The 26155-nt window shown below is 53.4% G+C and overlaps 2 protein-coding genes across 6 annotated transcripts in view; both read right to left on the reverse strand.

Annotated features, from left to right (window-relative positions):
* Positions 1 to 14657, reverse strand: part of Ell (elongation factor for RNA polymerase II) — a 55876-nt gene extending 41219 nt beyond the window's left edge. For both annotated transcript variants that reach the window (XM_041675078.1, XM_041675077.1), the window contains exon 1: positions 14509 to 14657. In XM_041675078.1, coding sequence (XP_041531012.1) covers positions 14509 to 14643 — 135 coding nt within the window. In that variant the 5' untranslated portion in view covers positions 14644 to 14657. The remainder of the gene's footprint in view (positions 1 to 14508) is intronic.
* A 4406-nt stretch (positions 14658 to 19063) lies between these two features.
* Fkbp8 (FKBP prolyl isomerase 8) lies at positions 19064 to 25910 on the reverse strand. Of its 4 annotated transcripts, none has more exons than XM_041675041.1 (9): positions 25810 to 25910; positions 24108 to 24417; positions 22614 to 22783; positions 22449 to 22537; positions 21989 to 22206; positions 21128 to 21300; positions 20169 to 20246; positions 19773 to 19904; positions 19064 to 19505 (listed from the first exon to the last, which is right to left on the reverse strand). In XM_041675041.1, exons 2-9 carry the CDS (start codon positions 24388 to 24390, stop codon positions 19419 to 19421), a joined length of 1230 nt encoding a protein of 409 aa, XP_041530975.1. In that variant the 5' UTR covers positions 24391 to 24417; positions 25810 to 25910; the 3' UTR covers positions 19064 to 19418. The 4 variants fall into 4 exon arrangements, with proteins under 4 accessions (XP_041530975.1, XP_041530972.1, XP_041530973.1 ...); XM_041675038.1 differs by having other exon boundaries at positions 21989 to 22209; XM_041675039.1 differs by lacking the exon at positions 25810 to 25910 and adding an exon at positions 25613 to 25759 and having other exon boundaries at positions 21989 to 22209.
* Between the last annotated feature and the right edge of the window lie 245 nt (positions 25911 to 26155).

Genomic DNA, 26155 nt, shown 5'->3' on the forward strand with positions numbered 1-26155 from the left:
TTGCCTCCTGCAGCCTCAGAATCCCATGTGTACAGACAGCACTTGGAAGGCAGAAGCAGATGATCTCTGTGAGTTCAAGGCCAGCATGCCAGTCTACATAATGAGTTCAAGGACAGTCAAAGTTATGTAGAGAACTCTTGTCCCCCCCAAAAAACAACAACAGCAGCAGCAGCAGCAACAACAACAACAACAACAAACCCAAGAGGGCTGGAAAGATGGTTCAGTGGTTAAGAGCACTGTTTATACTCTTCCAGAGGACCTGAATTCAATTCCCAGAACCCACATAGCAACTCACAACTGTCTGTAACTCCAGTTCCAGGGGATCCAGAACCTTTACACAGACATACATTCAGGCAAAACAGCAATGCACATAAAATAAAAATAAATTAAAAAAAAAAAAGAAAATCCAACAACAAAAAAATTCCATGTGCTGCTCACCCTGTTGCTCTCCAGCCAAGGTCACAGTGTAACCAAAGGGACAAGGGCCAGAAGTGCTGGGCAAACTAAAAATGCCCACTGGCTGCCTCAACAAAGAAAGAAAGAGTGGGCTGGCTTTTCCCAAAACTGTTTCATGACCTAGAAATCACCCAGCAAGGTGCAAAGTGCTGGGCAAGGCCATCAAGGAAGCTACTTGGGCTCTGACCTCATGTCACCCAAAGCAGCAGACACTGACCGAAGATCAGTGCACATCTGGGAGGCACACAGAGCTCAGGGGAGGGCAGCAGGCACACTCCACCTGCTCTGTCAACTCTGCATGTCCTAACAATCTACACACCAAGTAGCCAAACTCAAGGCAGGGAGGCTCACTTGTCTAGCACGAGCAGACAGAGCCAGCTTTCCAAAATAGCGGCTCTCCCACCACCCATCAAGCTGACACAACAGAAGCCAGGTGCAAGGGGGTCACCTGAGCCAGGAGCACAAGCCATGATCAGCTAGACACCAGTGGGAAGCAACATAAGCATTCAGCATGAGTGAGGAGTGCACAGAAGCCACTGGAGACAAACCAGAGCCACGACAGATTCCACTCAGTATCTGGCATAGGAGGAACCAGGGGGTGAAGGAGAGAAAGCCCTGGAGGTGCACCCAGAAAGAGAGGAGACAGTCTAGATGGTCAGATCCATGGTGACAACAGCAATCTGCTGCCCACTCAGAAAGTTCTCCTGCCCCCAAAGGGAAACCCTAACCCAGGCCAAAGGAAGCCCATTCATTGTATGTGCTTAGTGGTCCATACACAGGATCCCAGCACAGGACAGACTGAGACAGAAGGATCCCACAAATAGTAGCCTGGGCTGTAAAGTAAGACGGAGTCTCAAAAAAGAGGTCCAGGAGATAGCTCAGTGTGTAAAGTGCTTGCTACACAAGTCAGACCCTAAGTTCAGCCCCCAAACCCCACACAACGGTGGAAGGGAACCAAATGACTCCATAGTCCTTTGGCTTGAAAAGATGCTTATAGCATGTGTGCTCCCCCCATATATACATACATATGTATTTTCATTATAAAACCCTGTCTGGGGGCTGGAGAGATGGCTCAGCGGTTAAGAGCACTGACTGCTCTTCCAGAGGACCCGGGTTCGATTCCCAGCACCCACATGGCAGCTCACAACTGTCTGAAAATGCAGTTCCATGAGATCTGACACCTTCACACCAATGAACATAATAAAGTTAAATAAAAAAAAGTTTAAAAAAAAAAAAAAAACCCTGTCTGGTCTGGAACTCATTATATAGACCAGGCTGGCTTGAACTCAACAGATTGCCTCTACGAGCATTAAGAATGTGTTACCTTCTAGCTGGAAGAAAATGTGTGCCACTGACTCTCCCAGGACGTGAGTGTGGTGACAGCTGTGCCTTCCATTTTAAGAACTGACTTCCCATCAAATGTTAGGTGCACCATCTAGGTAATGCAGGGACCAAGGACAGGTCAGTCCTGACCTGGCTCAGGAGCCACACACCCCCCCTCCTAACATAGGGCTTTCCTGTATTCAGACGCCCATCCTAAGGACAGTGGGGCAAGCCTGTGGACATTCCCAATGGGTACTATGACACCTTTGTCACCTTCACTAGCACACACCACATCATTTTAGCCTCCTGCTTGACCACAAGTGGCTAAGGGCCACAGTTGTTCCAAGACAGTAGAGACAGGGACTGCAGTGGTCAGAAGCACCTCCTGTGGAGAGTGGGACTGTTGAACCAAGTGATGGCCACGCCTCCTCTGGTCTAGACAGTGCAGCCTTGCCAGCTATACACCCCTCATCACCTCGGTCCTGAGTCAACCATGGTGTTCATCTGCCTCCCAAGGGAGACCAGGGACCTGGGCTTCAAAGCAAAGGCACCTGGCTATCCCTGGCTGCCTGTCAAGCACAAGCAGAGGGACAGCCCCACAGAGCAGATCAGGGCTAAGGTCCAGGAGAGCTACAAACAGGACTCCTGTTGCCACCTCATAAAGGTCCCTTAGGGACTGAGCTATGTTCCCACTAAGCCACCCTTCAGCTTCTAGGACATCAAAGGTCCACAGGTGACTCTAGCATGGGAACTGAAGGACTGGGACCTAGCGCTGGCCCTCAGCCTAGCCTACCTCACAAATCTGGATCACAGATGCATGGGGGTAGGCAGATTCTATTGGTGCATGCCAGGCTGCTGCCCTGGTGTGGCCACACCTTAGATAAAGTACCTGGCCTGCAGAGTCCTACTGCAGGCACCCTCAGGCTCCCAGTTGCAGGCCACCTCACTCTAACTGGGGAGAGGCATGTGACGAGGATGGGCACACCTGCAGCTCTCCTGAGCTTCAGGCACTGTCCTAGGAGACCACAGCGATCCTCACTGGTCATCCCTGTCACCTCATAAGGTAGCCAGGTTTCCAATGTATTCACACAATAGAGGAGAATGGGAAGGAAAAGAGAGGGTGGAAACATTTGGGGTCCCAGGACAGATAGTCATCAAAGCCACAACCCTGGGCAGTCCTCCTATGAAGACAGGAGCAGCCTCTGCCCCGTGGAGCTACAGCAGTTGTGGCCAGGGCCCTATCCACTATATCAGGCTCTGCAGATCCCTGCTCTGGAGGGATGGAGGCTGACCTTCCTAGGTGAGAGAAAACAGGGCATCTTCCCTGGGGGAAGTGCTGTGACAAAGAGAGAAAGCAGGAGAGGACAGCAGGGAGGACCAGACCACAGCCCCAGGTTGCTCAGGACAGCTGGCTTCCTACCCATGGGCAGCCCAACAGAGAAGCCTTGTCATTTGGGATGGGAGGGATGAGGGCCCTTGACCAGGGGTCCAGTTCCTCCCCTAAGGAAGCTGGGATCCTCAGACAGGCTATCACAAGCCCCCACTGTCCCTTCCCCATCTCAAATGTCCTGAGCCAAGCACATTTCCCTGGAACAAGTGGTGGATGCCTCATGCCAACTCCAAAAATAGAGCCACGGGAAAAGAACACACTCTCCTAGCTGCAGCCTGCCCCTGCCCTCAGACAGCTCCCAGGGAGGTTTCCACCAGTCACACTATCCTAAGTGCTGGCCACCTGGAGACCTAAGGACACATGGAAAAGCAGGAGCCCTAAGCAGACCCACCAGGAGACTCCTGGAGTTCAACTCTCACAGACATTCACACACACACACCCCAGCTGTCCAGGCTGCTGGAACCACCACCGGACAGCCACCCTGTAGACCACTAAACCTCCCCTATGGAGTCATCAGCCACTGGCAAAGCGTAGGGACTGCAGTCAGTGCCCAGAATGAGGCAACAGACAAGAGGCAAAGCTCCCTTACCCAGACTGCAAGGCTCCAGCCCACCAGGGACCAGGGTGGGAATGCATCTGCTTTTAAATAACAGAAGTTAGACCCAGCTCAGATACCCAGGTGTTCCCTAGGTCCCTCTGCAAGCAGCATAGGTGTGTCACTGTCCTGCAGCATCTGTGGAGTATCCTGGGGTGGAGGCGCCTCTATAAGCATGTTGGGGAAGCTGATGTCATCCATGTAGACAATGTGATGTAGATGGTCACTCTCTCCAAGTACCTATTGTTAACATGACAACACCAGAACCACGGGACTCTCTTCCCCAGTCAGTACAACCCAGAGACCACAGCTTGGGGAATGAGGTCTACAGAGGAGGGCAGGGCCAACACTCCCAGCTTAATAGCCTATCCCCAAACATGATGTCATGCTAAAACTTATCTACAAAGACAGGGCAGTGTGGCATGACCCCTTGGATCATGGCTTGGTTTAGGGCAACAATCACATGGTCAGGGTCCTCTCCATCCACTGAGCCAAGGGCAGCACAGGAGGAGTTTCCCCACACAGCTGTGACAGAAGAGGCTGTAAAGACCCTCTAAAAAACAGGGCAGTCAGAGGACCATCAGGATCCCGGGGACAAGTCTGCAGACAAGCAGAGCACAGGAGACACCCAGGGTCCTCTCCCAAGGGTGGGAACTGACTGTGGATATGACAGTGTCCTCATCATCTCAGACCCTTGCTGGGACCTGAAGTCATGCCAGGATGTGGGGAGACCACGAGGTCCATAGCAGGAAGCGTAATTTCCTTGAAAAACCGCTGTTTAAGAAAAAGAAGGAAGGAGTCAAGAGTGGGGGCGGAGGTGGCACAGATGTGACCTAGCACTGTGGCAGAAGGACCTCAAGTTCTGGGGCAGTCTGAGCTACACACAGAAACCCTACCTAAAAAACAAAAACAAAAACAAACAAACAAAAAAAACAGAAAGAAGGGCTGGGCAGTGGTGGTGCACACCTTTAAATCCCAGCACTTGGGAAGTAGAGGAAGGTAGACCTCTGTGAGTTCGAGACCAGCCTGGTCTACAAAGCAAGTTTCAGGACAGCTAGGACTGTTACACAGAGAAATGCTGTCTCACAAAAAAATATAAATAAAATAAAAAACCGGAGGGGGGGCCTGGTGACCTGTGTTCAGTTCTTGGAACCCATGAAGATGCAAGGAAAAGACCCAACTCACAAAGCAGTTCTTTGAGTTCCACATGTGTGCCACGACATGTGTATTGCCCATTCTCAAACCATGGTAATAAACTAGCGAGAGCCAGCTCTGGTGGTGCATTCCTTTAATCCAGTACCCAGGAGGCAGAGGCAGGTGGATCTCTCTGAGTTCCGAGGCCAGCCTGGTCTACGCAGCAAGTTCCAGGGAGCCAAGACTACATAGAGAAGAGATCCTACTTCAAAAAAACAAAACTAAAAACAAACTTGTAAAAGAGAAGTAGGGGGCATGAAAGAGACAGAGACAGACGGGGGGGGGGGGGGGGGGGACGACGACACCTGTCGGGGAAAGGCAAGGAGACCTTGAGTTACTGGGCCTGAAACTTGGCACAGCACTAGGAAGGGCAGGTGAGGACTGTCTCCTGCCTGAACTGAGGCCTGCGCTGGCGTTTGCAGGGCAGAGCAGTCATGCTACCCATGTGCACCTGCATACTGAGACACACCAGATGGAGGCCACTCCAGAAACTCTCATCCTTCTCTCCTTCCCACTCACCTCCAGCCAGCAACGGGGAGAGATGACACACAGGAAAGGAGGCAAGCAGGCCTGGGAGCCAAGGCTGCCCCACTTGTCTGATCCCCCAGAGTCCTGGAGCTCCTGGCTTCACAGCCTTGGGCCTGCTCCAGCCAGGAGAAATCACAGTTCCCCATAGGCCACCTTTCCCTTTCACAGTGCCCACTGCCAACCTCTAGCCAAGGGGACTGGCAGAGCTGAATCTGCCGTCAAGCAGGTGACACTGCCAGGGCCTGTGGCTCATCAGAGTCCTGCTGCTGTAAGGTTGGGGAGCTGTGAGGCTTGAGCCCCCTCTTCCCTCTTCATCTTGTATCCCAAGGGTATTAATGATTTGACAGTCTTTCCAGCAATAGGCAGTGGTCACACCACCTCACTAACTCAGTGAGGCCACTCAGCTCTTCCTCTCACTCAGCCCTCCAGAACAACAGTCCAAGCCAATCTCCTGTGGTAAAGGTACTTGCCTTCAAGCCTGACAATCCGAGTCTGCTCCTAGATCTACATGAAGATGGGAGAAGAGATTCCAGTGTTGTCCTGACTGCCACATTGCTGTGGACATGCATACTCATGCACACACACCACTTCTAATAAAACCCAGGAAATGTGTAAGAGCAGTTAAGAGCACTGGCTACTCTTGCAGAGGACCTGGGCTCACTTCCCACCACCAATAGCAGGTGGCTTACAACTACCTCTAATTCCAGTTCCAGGGGATCCGAAGTGTCTGCATTTGGCTGGCACCTGTAGATGTGTGTGACACACACACAATAACCCTTACTTACTGAAAAGATAAATCTAGCCAAGCATGGTGTCACACACCTTTAATCCCAGCACTCGGGAGGCAGAGGCAGGTGAATCTCTGTGAGTTTCAGGTCAGCCTTGTTTACAGAGTGAGTTCTAGGACAGGTAACAAAGCTATACAGAGAAACCCTATCTCAAAAATACCCAAATAAATAAATCAAGATAAATCTAAAGGAAAAATGGCAAGAATAGCTGTAACTATAGTGATATTTTATGTTTTAATAAATAGTTTGCCTAAAGATCAAAAGGGCAAAGCTAAGCCACTAGAGGTCAGGCAGTGGGGACACACACCTTTAATCCCAGGATTTGGGAGAGGCAGGTGGATCTGTGTGATTTCAAGGCCACTCTGGGCTCCACAAGACCAAAGCTGAAAACAAATCCAGCAGATAGTGATGGTTCACACCTTTAATCCCAGTACTAGCGAGTTTTGTGCCTTTAATCCCAGCACTAGTGGGAATATAAAATGGGAGAAGTTTAGTCTGTTAAGTCTGTGATCATCCAGCCTTGGTAGAGGTAAGACTTCTCTAGTGGCTTGGCTGCTTTGCTTTTCTGGTTTTCAGGTTGAACGCTAATTTCTGTCTCTGGAGTTTTATTATTCGTGCTACATGTCACAGTGGCACTGGAGTGAGAGGAGCGCATGCAAACTTGAGGACAGTCTGGGCTGTGCATGGCAGCACATGTCTAGCACTCAGGAGGCAAAAGTAAGGGGTTCTCTATGAGATCATGTAGAGAGCCCCTTTCTCACAACAAACAAATAAAAATACAGCAAGCTGCCCAGGAGGTAGACACTGAAGCATCTCACACGCCCAGGAGATGATTGCGCACACTGTGAAAACAACACAGGGTTTCTCGGAAGTTTCTGGTGATCTCTTATGACCTGCAGCCTGCTCAGAGGGAGCCATGCAGGCACCCAAGGAGGTCCACCATCCTGGTCCACCATCCTGTTACCTGAATGATCTGTGGCATGGGTACAGAAGGCACAGCACTGGGCCCCTGCTTTTAGAGGGCACAGTGGTAATAAGAGCAGGGCCATGTCTAATAGACAGGCACCATCTACTGTCCCCACAGACACCAAGGTCCCAGGGTGGCACAGTGGCCTTGAGGAACCATAACCAGAAACAGTCCCTTAGCTTTTTAAGAGGGAAAGGACTGCCACACCCTCTCCAAGCACAGGACAGTGGCTAGGGAAGAATTCAGCAGAACATATCAAGAGTAGCATTCCCAGCTGGGCAGTAGTGGTACACACCTTTAATCTCAGCACTCAGGAGGCAGAGGCAGGCAGATCTCTGAGGTCGAGGCCAACCTGGTCTACAGAGTGAGTTCCAGGACAGACAGGGCTACACAGAGAAACCCTGCCTCAAAAAACAAACAACAAAAAGAGACAGAGAGAGAGAAAAGAGTGGCATCCCCACACTGAGCTTAGTCCTCCATGCAAAAGGCAGCCAGAAGAACTCCAGGAACTGCACCCGCACCTGAGTCCTGGGTGGGCTACTACAAAGTCTGCTGCCACACATGACTAGAGGTGTGGCCCAGGAATCGATGAGACCTTCCAGCCACCTTCTCTGCATTTCCAGTCATACTTGCCCAGGTGATGGTTTTCAAGGGACTCAGCATCAGGTGTCGGGGTCAGCACACGGTATTGGTGGTGACTGGCCCTGTGGTAGTCAGATGTGAGAGGTGCTGAGGCCTGGGCTGGGGCAACCAGGAGGACAGGCTATTTCACAATGCCACACCCATTCAAACCGCCTTCAAACTGCACACATGGTGCTCACCAGAAGACTGTACGTAATGGTGCCTGTCACCCTGAGTTCACTCCCTCGGACCTCTGTGGTGGAAGGAGAACACTCTTACAAGTTGTCCTCTGATTTACACACACACAAACCATGGCACACATTCACATGCAACAATAAAAAAACTCTATAATTGCACACGTGTGGCCAAGGGTTCTATTCCATGATAAGTACCTGACTCGCGAAATCCAGGCCTTGGGTTCCAGCTCCATAAAAAGAAAAAGAATGAAAGTGGCAAAGAGAAACACAGGGATAGAGAGAGAAAAGGAAAACGAAAAGAGAAAAGAGAGAAGGGAAAGAAGGAAGGGAAGGAGAAAGAGAAGGCAGATCACTATGGGATACACCTGTCACCCTAGCACCGAGAAGGTAGAGCCAGGAGGAGGCAGCTCTGGGCCAGCCTGGCTCTAAGGGAGATAGCCACCTTCTCAGACACGCCTCATGCACTTGTCCTCGGGCCCACTCCTGGGGTACTGTCCCAGCCCAGGCCCAGGAGCTTCTTCCTATAACCTCCTCTGGGCCTCGCTGCCTCCAGCTTGGCTCTCCCAGCTCACCGTACCTCTCGTGGAGACCACACCAGTGGCTCCCAGCACTGAGCCTCCTCCTCAAGACCTATGACTTCATGGACCTTCCTAGGACACCGTCAGCCAGAGTCACTCACTACTCAAGGTTCCCACAGTAGTATCCCCAGGATCACACACCACATCTAGCATACATGTCTGACCAAGGAATAGGGAGACCTGCTGCATACATAGCGGTGGAAGGTGCAGACATCAAAATGAAGAGCTCGAGAGGCTGGGGTATTCAGTGGTCACTATCTGCCTAGCATGCTCTAGAGCCTGGATTCTATCCCCAGGCTACAAGGAAGAAAGTGAGGGACTGGGCAAATGGCTCAGCAGCTGAGAGTACCAACTGCTCTTGCAGAGGATTCAGGTTCAGTTTCGAGCACCTTCACAGTGGCCATAACCACCTGAAACTCCAGTTCCAGGAGATCTGATGCCCTCATCTGGCACCAGGCATGAAAGTGTTATATAGATAGAAACACATGGTATGAGAGGTCCATCTGTCTATGTGTTGCTTTTATTGGTTAATGAATAAAGAACTGGCTTGGCCTATAGCATGGGAGGAGAAAGGCGGAGTCTGAGAGCCTCCATAGAGCCACCAGAGACACATGCAGATTGGAACTTTAGCCGGTAAGCCACAGCTACTTGGCGATATACGGATTAATAGAAATGAGTTAAATTAATATAAGTGTTAGCCAATAAGAAGCTAGAGCTAATGGGTCAAGCAGTGATTTAGTTAATACAGTTTCTGTGTAATTATTTTGGGTCTAAGTTAGCCGGGTGGCTGGAACAAACAAGCAGGCCCTCCTCCTACAAACACCCATTCACACAAAATAAAATTTAAAACAGAGCAGCCAGGAAAGCTTGTGCTGCAGTGCAGCTCATTGGGGCCAACCACACAGGCTTCAGTTTAAGGGACAATAAACTGTCTATGACTAGGGAAGAAAGATACAAAATTGCATGCATGTCTGACCACCAAAAGTATGTGGCAGTGGTGGCACACCCCTTTAATCCCAACACTCGGGAGGCAAAGGCAGATGATCTCTGAGTTCGAGGCCAGCCTGGTCTACAGATCAAGTTGCAGGACAGCCAGGGCTACACAGAAAAGCCCTGTCTCGGGATGGGGGAAGGGAGGCAGGAATGCACCCCAGGCTGCAGGGACAGTCACACTGTTTTCTGTGGGCCTCCCCTCTGTGACAGTTTCCCGTGTGCTGCAACAGACATATATGGACTCTGGGGATCACTGGATGCCAGCCCCCACCCCAAACCCTTGGGCCTGGTTACTCCTTGGCCAGGGAGTCATTAGAGCACAGGGCTATGACACTAAGTGTGGGACAGTTTCCTCAGGATGGCCTATTTGGACACCAGCTTTTCTTTTTATTGAACCGTGACACAACAATGGGTGTGGTGGCAAACACCTGTCATCCAAGTACTTGGGAAGCAAAGAGAGGGCCAGCTAGTACTACATGACACCTGTCTAAGAAAAAAAAAATGCCGGGCGGTGGTGGTGCACGCCTTTAATCCCAGCACTCGGGAGGCAGAGGCAGGTGGATCTCTGTGAGTTCGAGGCCAGCCTAGTCTACAAGAGCTAGTTCCAGGACAGGAACCAAAAAGCTGCGGAGAAACCCTGTCTCGAAAATTAAAAAAAAAAAAAAAAGAAAGAAAAAAAAAATGAAAACAGACAAACTATCCACCTGCTAGACACTAGCGTGTGGTCACCATGGAAACCTCATGTTCCCATGAGCTGCACACATGTACATATGTGACTCAGAGCACCCAGGTCAATCAGCAGGACTCCAGTGTGTGCCCATTAGCCCCATCCTGGGGTTTCCTGTGGGTCCGGTTTGGGCATAGGGACTAGCAGAGTAGGGAAAAGTAGCCATGTTTTCCATGCTGGGTAGTTCCTCCTTCAAGGCCGCCAGGATGTCACAATCCTGGTGCGCTATCAAAACTGCTTGCAGGGTGATGAACTCTGGCCTGCAGATGAGTCAACAGATGGGTTGGTTCTGAGTGCCTGCTGTTTACACACAGTCACCGTGGCCACAGGCAGGCAGCCGGAAGCAAAGCCAAGGGTCACGGTGGCCAGGGAGGTGTCAAGTTGTTGGCACACACTCATCACCCCCAAAGACTCCAGCGCCAGGCTGTTTCCCTCTTTCTCTAGTCCTCTGAGGAATTCGGCCTCAGCACCATCCAGCACCTACCCTACAACACACATGGGAACCCACACCCCAGCAGGCCAAAGGCATGAGGCCACCACACTTCTGATGCCCACACCAGTATGGTCAACCCTTCCTGGCAGAGCCACAGCCCTTCTGAGGCCTTGATGCCTGGCTTCTGAGCTACCTCCCTGCTTAAAGGTCTTGAGAGGTGATTCTACGTCTAGAGCCACCACCCATGACTTCACCTGAAGACTGGACACTGCTCCCCGATGGGGCTGACTGGGATGAATGACACAGGACAAGCAGGGAACAAGAGAAGGTGATCCTGTCACACTCCAGCTTTCTCTGAAAACAGGGCACAACACAGACATGCCAGTAAGGTAGCACGATCCCTCAGTCACCAAGTCTCTCTAGGGTACAAGCAGACTGACCAGAGACTCATGAGCACTGAGAGAAGGCCTGGGACAGGGGGTTGGTGATGTGCTTCAAGGTTCATCAGCCTCTGGACAAAGTGGGAGCCACCAGCCCACTGTCAGGGCAGTGTCCAATCCCAAAAGGCGGGAATCCCCAGGGATGCAGAGCCACACCAGGAGGATGCAGGCTCAACTGGGGCTCCTCTTGCCCCACGGTGCATCACAGTGAGCCAGGGCCTCCAATGCCCTTCTAGGCCCTACATGACCACCACAGCCCTACTTCTCTCCTTATTACATCTACCCTGGTGGATCTCCCTTGCCCAGCTCTGCCAACTCTTGAGGATTCTAAACCATCAGGTGTAATGAGAGGCACATCAGTGCCTCTGGGCCCAAAGGCCAGCCCTATGCTGACAGGAGAGAGTGTTTCTTTCTTGGGAGGGCAGTACAGGAGGCACTGTAAGTAAGGTAGCCTCCTATAGCCAAGTGACAGTTCCAGGAACATGAGGCCACAGCAGAACCTCGGTAGAAGCTGGGACTCTAGTGGGAACAGACCTCTGCAGACCTAAGGAAGACCTGGAGTTGCAAGATGTCAGGCCTCTGCTAGCCCACAGCCACTCAAGGCTCTGGACGTGGACTCTGCTTGAACCCTCAATTTCCCCTGACCTCTCTGTGCCTTTCTACCAAGGACAAGGTGAGGACACATGGCCACAGAGCCCACCTAGACAACAAGGATGAACAAGAGTGGAATAGATGGAGGCAGGGTCCCCATCTCATAGCTGTCAGGGCATGCCTCTCAGCAGCAACGGGCTGTCCTGAAAGGATGAGAAGACCACATTTTCTTAGCTCTCCTAAATGCCACACCCACTGAATCCCAAAACACAAAGATGAAGTGCCACATCAGCACCAGTTTGGTTTCGGGGACATCTTATTAGGTTGTTTAGCTCAGGCTGGCCTTGAGCTCCTCATTCTACCCAGCCCCTGGACCCTAGGCAGTATGCCTTTTCTCTTTTTATCAACATTAGAAGAGAAAAAAACCCAAGCCCCAGGTGAGATGGGCTCCGGTCATCTCTATGGCTGTGCCTTGAACTGGCATGGCCTCCTGTTGCAGCATAGGTCACCACACATTCCCAACCCTCTACTAAGGTATGCCCAGCTCCTTCCCTAGGCCACACACAGCCATTCCACAGTCAGTTCCTCTCAAGCTTCTGCTCTGGCTACACATGAAGTTAAGAAAAAGCTCCTGGAGATTCAAAATAAAATATAGGATTGTACTGGGGCATGCCTGCCAATGCAGTGTAGGGAAGCTAGGCAGGAGAGTTCACGACCAGCTTGGACTACAGAAGAGGACCATGTCTTTAAGAAAAAAAGTAAGAACTGGTGGCCCAGCTCAATGGTGAGCAGCTGCTGGGAAGCGAGTGACTGACCTGAAGCAGGCAGGAGAGCACGAGAGGCACTGCTCCGTGAACATCGTCACCGACATGTCTCCAAGTCCCTCCCAGGCCCACCATTGCAAACCTGCCCCTCCTGCTGTCAGCGCACCCTGTCTCAGCCCCTCCATGCTCAGAGGGTAAGCTCAAATCCAGGCCAGGCATGGCACACACCTTTAGTCCCAGCACTCGGGAGGCAGAGGCAGATGGATCTCTGTGAGTTCGAGGCCAGCCTGGTCTACAGAGAGAGCTCCGGGACAGCCAGGACTACAAGGAGAAACCCTGTCTCGGAAAACTAAACAAGCAATGTATCTCTGAAGCTGGGCCAGTGGTAGATACCTGTCTGCCATCTTGGCACTTAAGAGTCATGAGTTTGAGACCAACCTAGGATAGCGTGAGGCTCCTATGCTGACAAGAGATTAAACTTCAAAGTCACCTTGCCAGTTAAATGCCCTGTCAGCTTTTCAGATAAACACAGGGTTAGACTGCCCCAAAATTAAATGCTGCCAGCCACACTGCAGAGGCACCCTCGTTGTCAGCTGCGGCCATACACAGCTGAATTCCTTGGGGCACATGCATGTGGCCTAGTTCCATAAGCGCCCTCACATGAGGAAGACCAAGCTTACTTAGGGGATGTAATGCACACCCAAAATTCAAAATAACAGTATGACAGTGATGCTGGAGAGAAGGCTGCCGAGGCATCAGGGCAAGGGCTGGCAGCACTGCCACCAGGTACCAAGTCCACCTGACAGTGGTGACTCACACTCTGGTCCAGCTGTTTCTGGGAAAAGCCTTGCTCCTCCAGTACTAGTCAGAACGGCCCAAGGGGAAAGACTCCAACCAGGAAGAGCGGCTGGGCTGGTCAACCAGAGGCTACCACCCAAATCCCCAACACCTCTTCCTCCTCACCTGCAGGGGCGCTTTCTGCCCCAAGGTGTGGAACCTGACAAAGGAAGAACTAATCTTTTCCCAAAGAAATCGGATCCTGTTCTAGAAAGGAGGAAACTGAGACCCTGACACAGGGAGGAAGTGGCTCAAAAGAAGTAATGGGAAGACAGGTGGGAAGAGGTAGGCTCCCCAGAAGGCTGAATGGGGAAGAAATTCCTAGCTTGGCCAATGATGCTGCGCATGTCCCGGGCAGGAAGGAAACCACATTCCTTCCTAGTTACTCTCTGCTCACTCGTCCGCGTCAACACCCCCTGCGCCAACACAGGCAAACACACGTCCCAGAAACAGACCCAACACCCCAGCCACTTTAAGATGAAGCCTGAAACCACTTGCCCTGGGGACCTGCAACTTCTGTCCCAGTGGACGCAGGGTGGTGCCAAGACCTGGGTGGAGCATCCAGGTGAGACCCGGAGGGAGGCATACTGCTGGGGTCCCCGCCCCACCCCCAAGCCAGGAGGAAGCACCAAAAGGCTTCTAATTCTCCCAGATGACGGGTGGACTACGAGAGGGAACGACCAAATGTGGTGGAACTGCTGCCTCCTCCTGAGTGCCCAGCCAGAGGAAGCCACCATGCCCAGCTAACATCACCTCAGTCTATGAAAAAACACAACGGCCTCGTCCAAAAGCCTCCAGCGACACAAGGTGACCTGAGGAGACAGGGTCTGGGGTCAGTAACTACCCCTTCTAAGAGTGGGTCCAGGCACGCCTGTCATCCCAGCGCTGAAGAAGCTGAGGCAAGAGGATGGTCGTCAGTCCAAGGCCAACCTGAGCTACATAGGAAGGACATGCTTTATAAAAAGCGAAAGAGCAGATTGAAAATAAACCTGAAGGATGTCACTGGGGTTGGCCAAGTGTCGCCAGGTGTGGACGCGGCCTTGTGCCCACGGCGCAGTCCGCCCGCCAGAACGCCACGCCGCTCACCTGATGAGCCCGGTAGCTCTCGAAAGCCTTCAGGGCACTGTCGGTGAGCTTCACGTGGAACACCGACACCCTGCTGCCGTCGCTCACGCGCCCGCACGACAGCCCGTAACTCCGAGCCTCCTTCAGCGCCGCCATCTTGTAACCATCACTCCCCGCCCCCTCCTCGGCCGCTGCGCTTGCACGCCGGCCCGCCCTCCCCGCTGCCCTGCCCGCCCTCCGCCGCGATGCATTATTCATGAGCCGACTCGGCCACGCCCTCCCGCAGGGCGCCCAGTTGGACCGGATGGACTGAGGCCACGCCCCGAGGTCTCGCGAGGCCGGTCAGCGGGACAGCGCGGCCGGCGCTCGCCGCGGGGTGGGCTGTTTACGAGGAGAGGCTGGCTCCTCATCCCGACGATTGCGTCCCAGCCGGCCGGCGGTTTCGAACTTGTTTGTCAGCAGTAGCCGGCGAGATAACCACGCCCCTCGCCTCAGGGAGCCCGCCCCCTCTCAGGGAAGACCTGTAGACGCCGGCCGCGATGGCCACGCCTCCCGCCAGAAGCGAGCCCGCCCACACTGAAAATAAAAGCACTACGCACATGGCCACGCCCACAGGTTCTGGTGACGCCCGCCCCACTTCAGTTCATTGACACGCCCCAAGCTCCCACAGAATCCTACGTCACAGGAAATGCTCGCCCACGGCCAAAGCCTTTGGCCACGCCTCTAAGCTTCCATAAGGCCCGCCCTCCAGCCTTGCTGCATTATTCATGAGGAAGGTGTGCTCACTCCCCCTCGGGGCCGGGGGGTTGCCCAGACCACCGCTTGCCCGCCAAAATCCCGACTGGCCACGCGCCCACAGCCGCCCGGCGCCGCGCAGGTTAGCAAGCCCGCAGGCTCCTGAGGCGCGCTTCCTACAACCTCAGGCCCTCACACAAGCCGAACCACTCGGAGCTGCGGCGGCTCCCACCTCGGACGCCAGCCCTCAAGGGTTTGCCACTCAGCTGGCCACGCCCCCTGGCGACCTGACGTACACCCCTTCTCCGCCCCTGCGCTATACATATTCATGAGCCGCTGACGAGTTCAGCTTTCCACTTAGAGACGGCCATTTATGAACTCCGCCTCACATAAATTATTCATGAGCCTTGAACACGTGGGCGCATGTTACCGCACTCGTAGGGTCCTCTTTACTCAGCTATTGTGGTTTTTGTTTTTTCCCCTCAGCGTTTCTTTGGTGGAGTAAACGCAGATCTGTCAGGAGCGTGAGGTGGGCGGGGCCGGCGCGCGGGAGGTTGAAAGTTAGCTTGGTGGGCGTGACTATGTAACAAAGTGCGCGTGATTCGCTGGGACCCGCTAATGGGTGGGGGTCCCCAGACCGGAAGCGGCCAGAGCGACGCAAACTGGCGGTGTGCTGTGCGTTCCTGATGCTAAAAGTTCAGTAACAGGATAAAAACTCCCACACGCCGCGGGCTGGCTTTCCAATAAACAACACTCTCTCATGCGACATTCAGCACGTCCTCAGTGTTGCGCAACCACCACCACCCTCCGCTCCAGAACATTCCTTCAGGTCGAAAGCCAGCCTTGTCCGTCCCCATCTGCAGGTTTTCCTCATTTCCTCCCTGTCGCCTGGCATCTCTGATCTGCTTGTCCCTGTGGGCATTTTCTAGTGTGGTCACACATCCTGAGCTCAGTGTTTTAAGTCTGACTGCTATTGTTTTCAAGAGTCATCAATCTAAGATCAATCGTTCCTTTTTGAGGACGACACAATATGCTGCCTGTAATCGACAGCTGTTGCTTATCCATCTGATGATTCGCGTCCAATGTTGCTCCTCACTGTCCACCTGGGCCATTACTAATCATCTGAATTGCTGGGATGAGTTACACATTGACTCTTAAAACATCTTTTACTGGATGGCAGTGCAAGCCTTTTTTGTTGTTGTTTGACTAGGGTTTGTTTGTTTTTCTTTTCTTTTTCTCTTTCTTTTTGAGACAGTTTTTCTATGTAGCTTTGGAACCTGTCCTGGCATTAGCTCTTGTAGACCACGTTGGCCTCAAACTCAGAGATCAGCCTCCTGAGTGCTGGGATTAAAGGTGCGTCGCCACCACCCAGCTTGGTGCACACCTTTAATGCCAACACTCCAGAGGCAGAAGCAGGAGGGTCTCTCTGAGTTGTACAGTTCGAGCACAGGCTGGGCTACAGAGAAACCCTGTCCAAAAAAAAAAAAAAAAAACACAATATATATTAACAAATATATAATCTTTGAGACTGGTTCTTACTATGCAAGAGCAAGCTGGCCTCAGGCTCAGAGATTTGCTTGCTTCTGAACTGCTGGGATTAAATTCTCGTGCCACCACACCCAGCATAGATTTTTATATGTATTATCATGGGGGAGGGGTCCTCACTGGTGCCTGTGTGAGCTCCCTGCTGCACAAATCCAGGAGATGCTTGGCTATTTTCCCAATCGCTTTAATACAACCACAGAGCAAAGGGTCAGGAAATGGCTGAGATAGCCTTGGTCTTCCACACTGAGATGATAGGGGAGCCACCACCCACTTCTTAAAGTTATTTTTCTGCCGGGCAGTGGAGGCGCACGCCTTTAATCCCAGCACTCTGGAGGGAGAGGCAGGCGGATCTCTGTGAGTTCGAGGCCAGCCTGGTCTACAAGAGCTAGTTCCAGGACAGGAACCAAAAAGCTACGGAGAAACCCTGTCTCGAAAATCAAAAAAAAAAAAAAGTTATTTTTCTAAGTGTGTTTGCACATGCGTGTCTGTGCATCATGTATGTGCCTGATGCCCTCCATACCACCAGAGGGTATCAGCGCTCCTGGAACTTGTAACTAGTTCCAGGAGGTGGTTATGAGTCTCCAGCCCCTTATTGTGAACATGGTCTTAGGATCCAGGCTGAACTTACCACATAGCTGAGGGTATCTTTGAACTCAGAATCCTCTGGGCTCAGACTGACTTGGGATGACAGACAGACTTCACCACTGGATCCAAAGTCCTTACTTTATACTTCTACCCAGCCTCCAAAGGCATCTGTCACAGCTCAGGATGTCCCAGCGAGGGGCTGGGGGCATGGCCCACCCATCCATTCCCAGAGTCCTTTGAGCTGGCAAAGCAGCTTGCCACCAAGCCTAATGACCCAAGTTCAAACCCTAGGACCCACAAGAAAGGAGAGAAGTGACATGCACCACTGCACACCCCATCCCCAACAGTTCAAGAAGATGTAACAAGACCTTGGATTCCCAGCACTGCAAAATAAGCCAGATATGATAGCAAGCATGCAATTCGTTACCCAGGAGACCAAGTCAGGAGGCTTACCAGAACCCAGCAGTCCCAAGGTCAGTCTAGACCCCGTCTCTAAGGTCATGTATGGTGCTCTGCCAACCTCAGGGCATTTTATAGGGAACTGTGGGGCTGAAGTGGAGAGGCAAGACCAGTGAGGTATGGGTGAGCAGATGCCCCTCAGGATGGGTCTGTGTGTGACTCTCCGACAGCTCAGGGAGACAGACTCACTGCTGTCCAGTCATCCGGACATTCACCGGCTGGGTCCGGTGAATGCTGGAGTTGGTCAGAGGGTTGGGCAAGGGCAAAGGCAGCTAGGGCTCGGGAGATCTGCAGGACAGCTGCTGTGTACCCCGGGGGAAGCACTGGCCCTCTCTGAACTTTGTGGGGTTTTTGTTATTTTGTCCAAGACCAGGTTTCTCTGTGTAACAGCCCTGCTGCCCTGGAACTCGGTCTGTAGACCAGGCTAGCTTCAGACTCACAGAGATCCACCTGCCTCTGCCTCCTGAGTGCTGGGATTAAAGGTGTGCGCCACTACCGCCGGGCCCTCTCTGAACTCTTAAGGAACTTTGAGAAAAGGTCTTTTGTTTCATAGCCAGCACCTCTAAACATTTTTTAAAAGAAAACCAAAAAAAGTAAGTCCCAGATAAGTCATATACTTGAGACACCTGCCATCCCAACATTGAGAGCTGGATGCAGGAGAATGCGGAGTTGCAGACCAGCCTCAGCAATGCGAGCCTCTCCCTCAAACACAAATCCCCCAGTCAGGCACTACATGGCCCATCCCCGCTCTGCTGGCCGTGGCAGGTGTGTGAGGGCACAGGCCAGCACTATAGGGCAGCCTGCAAGCCCAGCTTCCACCAGCTCTGAACTCTGCAATGTGCAGAGCTGCAGTCGGCTGCCATTGGGAAGCACAGCGTGCACTGCCTTGGACACAGGGATCCCTGCCTGGATCAGTCCTCGGCATTAGCTGTCCCACACCTGTCTCTCCTCGACCAGGGCTGCCAAAGTCCTCCACCTCTTCCCTGTAGAGCCCAATGCCTCATACATACCAGACCAGTGACTTTTGAAATCACAGCATCAACCAAGTAAGTGACCCAGAATCCACACAATCCCAACTTCAGGCAGAGAATGGCCACAAGATGAACGCATAGAGCGGGCTGCGCAGAAGTCCTCTCAAGTGCAGCCTGCACAGCCCTCTGTAAGGGAGCTGTTGTGCTGGGCCAGCTCAGCTGTGACTCACAGGCCTTCTCTGCTCCAGCCTCAGCAGAAGGAGGCTCAGGAAGCAATGGGGTGCGGGGTGAGGCTTTATTTCATTCACTGTGGGGGAGCCTGGGCAGGGGGCAGGTAGGCAGGACTAGTAGTAAGGGCTGCCCCAGGCCTAATGAGAGGGAAAAACTGAGGCCAGAGCCCAGAGGGCAGGGATGTGGAACAGAGACAGTTGGGTCTGGAGCAACGGGGCCCCTCCACCTGGGCTGTACCCCATGTACCCCTTCAGGGCCTCAGTCCTTCCTGCTTGTTGGGGTGTGTGACCCGCAATCCTTGCTCCCCCAACCCAGAGGAGGTGGCTCGGCCAGGGAGGGCAGTGGACAGGGAGCCTGGGGGGAGTTGGGGAGCACAGGTCGGGGTCCAGGTGTGCAGGGGGGCAGTCAGTTCCTGGCAGCAATGACCACAGAGAGAGCCACGCCCCCCAGGGCCACAGCAGTCGCCCCAAACAGCCACTTCCATGGGATGGACTGTGAATAAAGGGAGGGGTAAGGAAGGCAGGCTGCACACCAAAGCAACCACCATGACCAACACAGGCCTCCTAGCCAGTGTTTTACCATGTCTAAGATACTTCTACACACGCCCAAACCCAACACCTACTCCTCCAATGTATTTTCTTCCTCTGCATGAGCCTCCAACCCTCACCAAGAGCCTGCAGCTCCAAAGTCCCTCCCTTCTGCCTAGGCAGAAGCCTGTATCCCCAGCACTGCCCTCAGCCCAGCCACACCCTAGCTCACCCAGGCCCCCTTGCCCGGACACTTGGTGGGCAGCCGGCTGGGGTTGCCCAGCATCTTTCGATACAGGGCGGTCTCTGTGCTCCGCTGTGCAGCACGCTTCTTCACCAGCTTTGAGAGCTCTGCATGGATCGTCTGTGGGAGGTGGGGAGGACTGGTGAACACATGCAGGAGGCAGCAGACGTGCCTGTCATTACTACTGCTGCCTTCTTCTGGTCCCCAGGCTTGCTAGGTGTGGGGGCTCCTGGGACTTGGGGGTTCTAACTGCTCCCATCAGCTCTAACAAAGAGGGAGCTGCTGCCCCAACCCAAAGGCAAGCCAGCAGATAGAACAGCAATAATAACTAGAGGCAGACAAATAGGGGGACTTACCAGACAAACCCACCAGAGTTCTGCTTACCTTGTTGGAAGGCTCCAGCTTCAGGGCAGCCCTCAGGATGGGGATGGCCTCACTATATTCTCCTTGCTGAGCCAGCACCTGTGGGAGAGGGGCATCCACTCTCTGTATTCATCCAGAGCCTTGCTCTCCTCAGCCTTGCACTAAGTCCCTGCTCTCTCACCACATTTGGTGCAGAGACTGACCAAGGTGGGGCACAGCTGGGCAATGGCATCCCTGCTGGGCTGGGACAGGGGACCTGGGGATATGTACCCTCAGAGTGCAGGGGCCTGAAGTCAGACTCAGCACCCTATAGCCCTAGGAACCCCACCGGACCTGGGCGGGAGTTGGGGAGCAGTCCCCCCGATGGGGCAGTTCTTTCTGGCTTTCTCTTCTGTAGCCCAGATGGCCTAGACCTTGTGACTGTCCTGCCCCTCTCCTGGGTGTGGGACTGCTGGCCTATGCTGCAATGCTTGCCTACGATCCCTCTTTAGGCTCGCATGACTTCTACACGGCAGGCCTATAAAACACACAGCCAGGGGGCTGGAGAGATGGTTCAGTGGTTAAGAGCATTGCCTGCTCTTCCAAAGGTCCTGAGTTCAATTCCCAGCAACCACATGGTGGCTCACAACCATCTGGAATGAGGTCTGGTGCCCTCTTCTGGCCTGCAGAACATTGTATACATAATAAATAAATAAATATTTTAAAAAAAAAAAAAAAAACCACACAGCCAGCGTTTCATAAGCAGCAGGTGGCGAGTTTCTCAGATACCCGATGTGTCCCTGCTTTACCTCTGGCCTGTGGGAGGCCCCAGAATTGTACCCTCAACACCATCACAAAACAGAACCAACTGCACTAGGCCCAAACCCAGGCAGAGGGGACAGAAACTAGTGGGGAAAAGAGGCTATGTCCCCAGTGCCACCAGCCCAGGGTGGAGAATCACACAGCCTGGCCACACCATGGACGGGCTGGCTGCAGCACACCTTGCCCTTGCGGAACAGCGCCTTGATGTTGTCGGGCTGGTGCTCCAGCACCTGGCTGCAGGAGCGCAGTGCTGCACGGTAGTGGTCCAGCTTCAGCTGCGAAGCCGCAAGGTTGTTCAGACACTTGACCTTCAGTTGTAGCAGCTGCTCCTCTTCCTCACAGGTCATGTCCACTGTGGGAGGAGTGGTCACTTCGAGGGAGTCCCACCCTCTTCCCCACATCAGTAGTTCAGGGTGGCCTCTAACTCATGCCGAGCTGACAGACACAGGCCACTGAGGGTCGTGTGATCCCAGGGCTCACTTAGGAGCCAAGTGCAATATGCGAGACTGTGATCTCAGCATGGGGCAGAGGCAGGCTTGACCACCCAACTCTCCCCAAGTCACATGTTCAACGATAGACTGTGTCAGAAAAGAAGGTGGGCAGAGGGTGGGGAAACCCCAGGTGTCCACCTCTGATCTGAACTGGAAGTGAACACACACACACATACACACACACCAAAGGCAGGGTCTGGCTATGTAGCCCAGGCTAGACTACAAATTGTCATCCTCCTGTCTTAGCTTCTGACCATGTGACCACCACCGTGTCTGGTCACTACAGGTCTGGAAAGAGCCACTGACCTGAAGGCTATGGCTAGTAAGGAATCTGTCTATATTCTGGAATATTCTAGAATGTTCTATGACCCCAATGACAGTCAGATGTCTGTCCACCCTGCAGGCTAGCTAGATGGTTCAGTGGGTGAAGTGCTCGCTGCAAAGCCTAAGGAACAGAGTCTGAGTCCCTTCCACACATGGCAGAGCACAATGGCCTCCCTAATTGTCCTCTGACTTCCACACGCACACACATCCTGGCTAGCCAGTCACCTTTGGCACTGGAGGTGATGGCCTTGATGGCCAAGTCATAGGAGTTGGCAGCCAGTACAAAGTCAGCACGCTGGTAGTGGGCATTGCCACACTCCCGCTTGCGGTTTGCCAGAGCCACACGCTCCTGCCCACTCAGCATCTCTAGGTCAGGTCCATCCTCTGCCATCTTCAGGGTGACTTCCAGACACAGGGCTGCGTGGGGGGGGATGTACGGGCTCCTGCTGGGGAGTTAGCCAACAGGAGACACTCAGACCCAGCCACCCAGCTGCACCCGCCACCGCACCCTCCTTGCCAACCACCACATCCTCCCTACAAGGCCAGGCCTCAGGTCCTGGTGTGCCCCATATCAATCACCCACAGCAATCTGCGTCTTGTGAATTCGCCAGCCCAAACCTCAGTTTCCCTTTCTGTGAAACAGGAAGGGTGGTAGGGACAGGTGAATGTGCAGGCCATCTCTCACCTGCCTTGGGGACCGTAGCAGTACTTGGAGTCAGCGGTGACCATGGCTGTCTCGCCCACATCCATGAGCGGGACACTGAGGTCCAAGGCCTGGAGGACAGGCCAGTAAGGGTCACATGAACCCAGGCCCTGTGAGGTGCCACCCACCTGCCCACCCAGTTCCCACCTGGATGACATCACAGTCTCCCAGCGTGAAGGTCAGTTCAGGCTCTTCCTGTACGTGGGTGCCATTTTCTAGGGACATCTGCAGGTGCACGGTCACCACCTGGCCCTTGAGAGGGCGGCTAGAGCCTGGCGGGCCAGGGACCAGTGTCTTCTTCCGCAGCAGTCCGCTCCCTGCAGGGGCCAGGATGTGCTCTGTAGTATGGTGGCCAGCATGGCTCTCTGCACTGCCAGCCACCCTTCATGTTGCTGCTGTCGTGGTGACCTGCACGTTCTATCCCAGGGCTCGATCACTAGGCTGGGCTCCCCCAGCAGCACAGCATTAGGGATGTCTGGCCAACATCTGTCCTGCTTTTTTTTTAAGTTTTTTTTTTTAATTCATGTGTCTGGGAATTTTGCCTGCATATACATTTGTGCACTACATGAACAAAGTGCTAGGAAAGTCCAGGTGAGGGTGTCGGATCCCCAGAAACTGGACTGCAGACACTTAGCAGCCATGTAGGCGCTGAGACTTGAGCCCATGTCCTCCAGGAGAGCAGCCAATGCCCTGAATCAGCTCTCCAGTTCCCAAGGTCTGGATTCTAAGAACCCCTTCCTAGAATCTCATGGGGAGCCGGGTAGTACTGACACACACCCTTAATTCCCCCAGCACTCGGGAAGCAGAGGCAAGTGGATCTCTGTGAGTCTGAGGTCAGCCTGGTCTACAAAGAGATAGGACAGCTACAGCTGTTACACAGAAAAACCCTGTCTCAAAAAAACAAAACAAACAAGCAAACAAAAAAAAAATAACAAACACAGTGGGGACTGAGAGTGAACCCCAGTGGTAGAGTCTTTGCCTGGCATGCAGGGGACCATGGGTTCTATTCCCTAGCACCACTCATACCAAAAAAAAAAAAAAAAAAAAAAAACCATAAAAACCAAAAAAACCTTCTCAAAGCATAAAATTGCTGAAGGCACTATCCCGAGACGATGGCATTTTAGGAGAGAGTGGTAAAGGCTGGAAAGGACTGGACACCTCTGCTGAGTGTGGCACAGTCTCAGAACCTGTCACGTGTCTACAAATGCTTAGGAAAGATGCAGTGGGGGTTGGCTTGGAGCTCCTGCACCCAGTGCTAGGGCTGTGTGGCTCCAGAAAGGTGACTCAGCCTTTTGGAGCTGCTGTTACCAGCACTGGGGGTAAAAAGCAACCTGTTAAAAATTGTGGGTGCATGCCAAGGTGTGAGCCAACGAACAGAGTTCAAAAACACGCCTGTCTCAAGCAGTCTGGGAAGGCAACCACAGAACACAGGCCTGTGAGACCAGCACTCAAGAGGAGGATCCAAAGTTCAAGGCCAGCCTGGGCTCCACAGTAAGTTATCTCGAAATAAATAAATAAAAAACAGCCAGTGAAGTCCTAATGTCACTTCAGGTAGGAATAGAAGGAAATGAAACTCAGGAGAGGAGACGTCCCCGGGTCAGGTGGCCCCCAGCCCTGTACTCTGCTCGCGCTCCCACTCACCCAGGATGTCCAGCCACTCTTCAGGGGCTGGGGCTGGGGCTGGCTCAGGTTCTGTGGCTGCCAGGAACTCCCGAGCCAGGGCTCCTGGCTGCTCAGTCTCCTCCACTGTCAGCTGTCCCATATCCTCTAGTGGCGGCAGCCCACTGAGGTCATCTTCTTCCTCCTCTTCTTCCTCTTCCCCATCTGCATCTTCTACCCCATCAAGCACCTCAAAGTCCTCCAATGGTGGGACCCCAGCAGGTGGCCGAGCAGCAGGCTCAGAGGGCTCGGCCCAGGACGCCATGCTGCTGGGGGGGACCAGGAACTGACCCTAGGGAACAGACAGTCAAGCACTACAGTGACAACCCCATCTAGGCAGCCCCTTTAATGCCCTCAGCGACAGTTCTTCCTGCGGGACAACACCACCAGGGCTTGCATTTCTCATCTACACACTGGGCACCCTACCAACACACAGACCTCAAGTTCCGAGCCACAGGCTGCAGATGGGCTGGCTGTTATTAGAACTAATTACCATATAATCTTTATAAACACCCAAAAAGTAGGGAAAACCTATCTTACACACTTATACACACACGTGCACACACAGAACAGAACAGGCACAGAAAGGCAAAGCCACTTGGCCAAGGTCACACAAGCCAAGACAGAAAAGTAAGGTTATTGGAATGAATAACAAGAAAAAGTTGCTAGGGTTTGGGGATGGTGGGGATAGTGTAGTCCCTGAGCCCTTGGGACAGTCATCTTTACAGCTTCTGGGTCACTTGAGAGAGTCTTGCCTCTGGCTATCTTGTCTGCTAAAGGCTCCAGTATAAAAGGATCAATGCCAGATGCTAGATGTCTTTGCTCTGTACCCTGAGGATACCTCTAACAACATCAGGGACCCTGGTTCCAATCTGCCTCTATCATCAAGTCTGCTTCCAGGTTTTAATCACAGTAGGGTACTGGGGAGGTAGGTTAGCCTATAGGGCACTTGTCTATCAAGCACAAAACCCCGAGTTCTATCCCCAGGTACCACAGAAGCCACGGATCAACAAAGGCCTGTCATCCCATTGGGAGGTGGAAGCAGGGTGGTCAGAATTCAAGGCCAAGGAATCCAATGACTACATGAAACCCCGCCTCAAGAAATCTAAAATGTGCGCTAGGGTTGTAATTCGTTGATAGAGCGCTCTACTAGCGGGCACGTTTTAGGCTCAGCACCCCATAAACCTGGTGTGGCAATGCATGCCTGTCATCCCAATTCTTGAAAGGTACAGACAAAAGATCTAGAGTTCAAGGCCAGCCCGAGATACACAGCCACTTTGGAGTCTAGCGTAGAATACGTGAGACTGTCTCAAAAAAATGAAAGCAAGAGTAGTGGGGACCCCAATACGGAATCCTGCAGCGTCTCCCTGGCCCCAGGCCTCTCTGCGGAGCCCCTCAGCCCGGCAGCAGCACCGACTTACAGTCAGGCCCTCTCCATAAGCCCCAGGAAGCCCCGGAGTCCCGCGGCCCTGCCCAGCGACCCTCACCTGCGGGGTTCCTTCCGGGATCCGGCCGCGACCGGAGACCCTCCCGCCCCGAGCCCCCACAATGCCCCGCGCGCCCCGCACCCCCAACGCCGTCCCGCGCCCAGCCGACACCACCGCCCCGTGATGCCGCGGCCCCCGCAGCCCTGGAAGGTCCAGGCCGCAGCCTCGGCTTCCGCGCTGCGCCCCGCCACACGTGCCTGCGGCTCGGGAACCCCACTTGGGGTCCTACGCCCCCAGCCGCGGCCGCCGCGCCTCGGGAAGCAGCTTCAGACGCGCCGCCCCGCCCCCGGTGCGCCCATTGGCTGGTCACGCCGCGGCCGCCCCGCCCATTGGCTTGTGCGCACATCCGTCTTGCCCTAGTTGCCGCCTCCTTCCTGCTAGGCTCAGCTGGCTGTTTTTTTGTTGTTGTTTTGTTTTGTTTTTTTCCGCGAGACAGGGTTTCTCTGTGCTCTAGCTGGCCTGGAACTCACAGAGATCCGCCTGCCTATGGGTTAAAGGTGTGCGCCACCACCGCCTGCCTCGGCTGGCTGTTCTTAAAGGGAC

The sequence above is a fragment of the Microtus oregoni genome, unplaced genomic scaffold (assembly GCF_018167655.1).
Source record: "Microtus oregoni isolate MIOR12 unplaced genomic scaffold, Mior012 000025F_ref0000491, whole genome shotgun sequence".
Taxonomy (NCBI): domain Eukaryota; kingdom Metazoa; phylum Chordata; class Mammalia; order Rodentia; family Cricetidae; genus Microtus; species Microtus oregoni.

What these genes read in the sequence shown, in the direction of transcription:
- Fkbp8 (XM_041675038.1), bottom strand. Translation starts at nt 24,390, where the DNA reads ATGGCGTCCTGGGCCGAGCCCTCTGAGCCTGCTGCTCGGCCACCTGCT. An exon ending in TGCTACGGTCCCCAAGGCAG is followed by an intron (nt 22,210 to 22,448) that starts GTGAGAGATGGC and finishes CTAACTCCCCAG; the next exon opens with CAGGAGCCCGTACATCCCCC. An exon ending in CATCACCTCCAGTGCCAAAG is followed by an intron (nt 21,301 to 21,988) that starts GTGACTGGCTAG and finishes CTCCTCCCACAG; the next exon opens with TGGACATGACCTGTGAGGAA.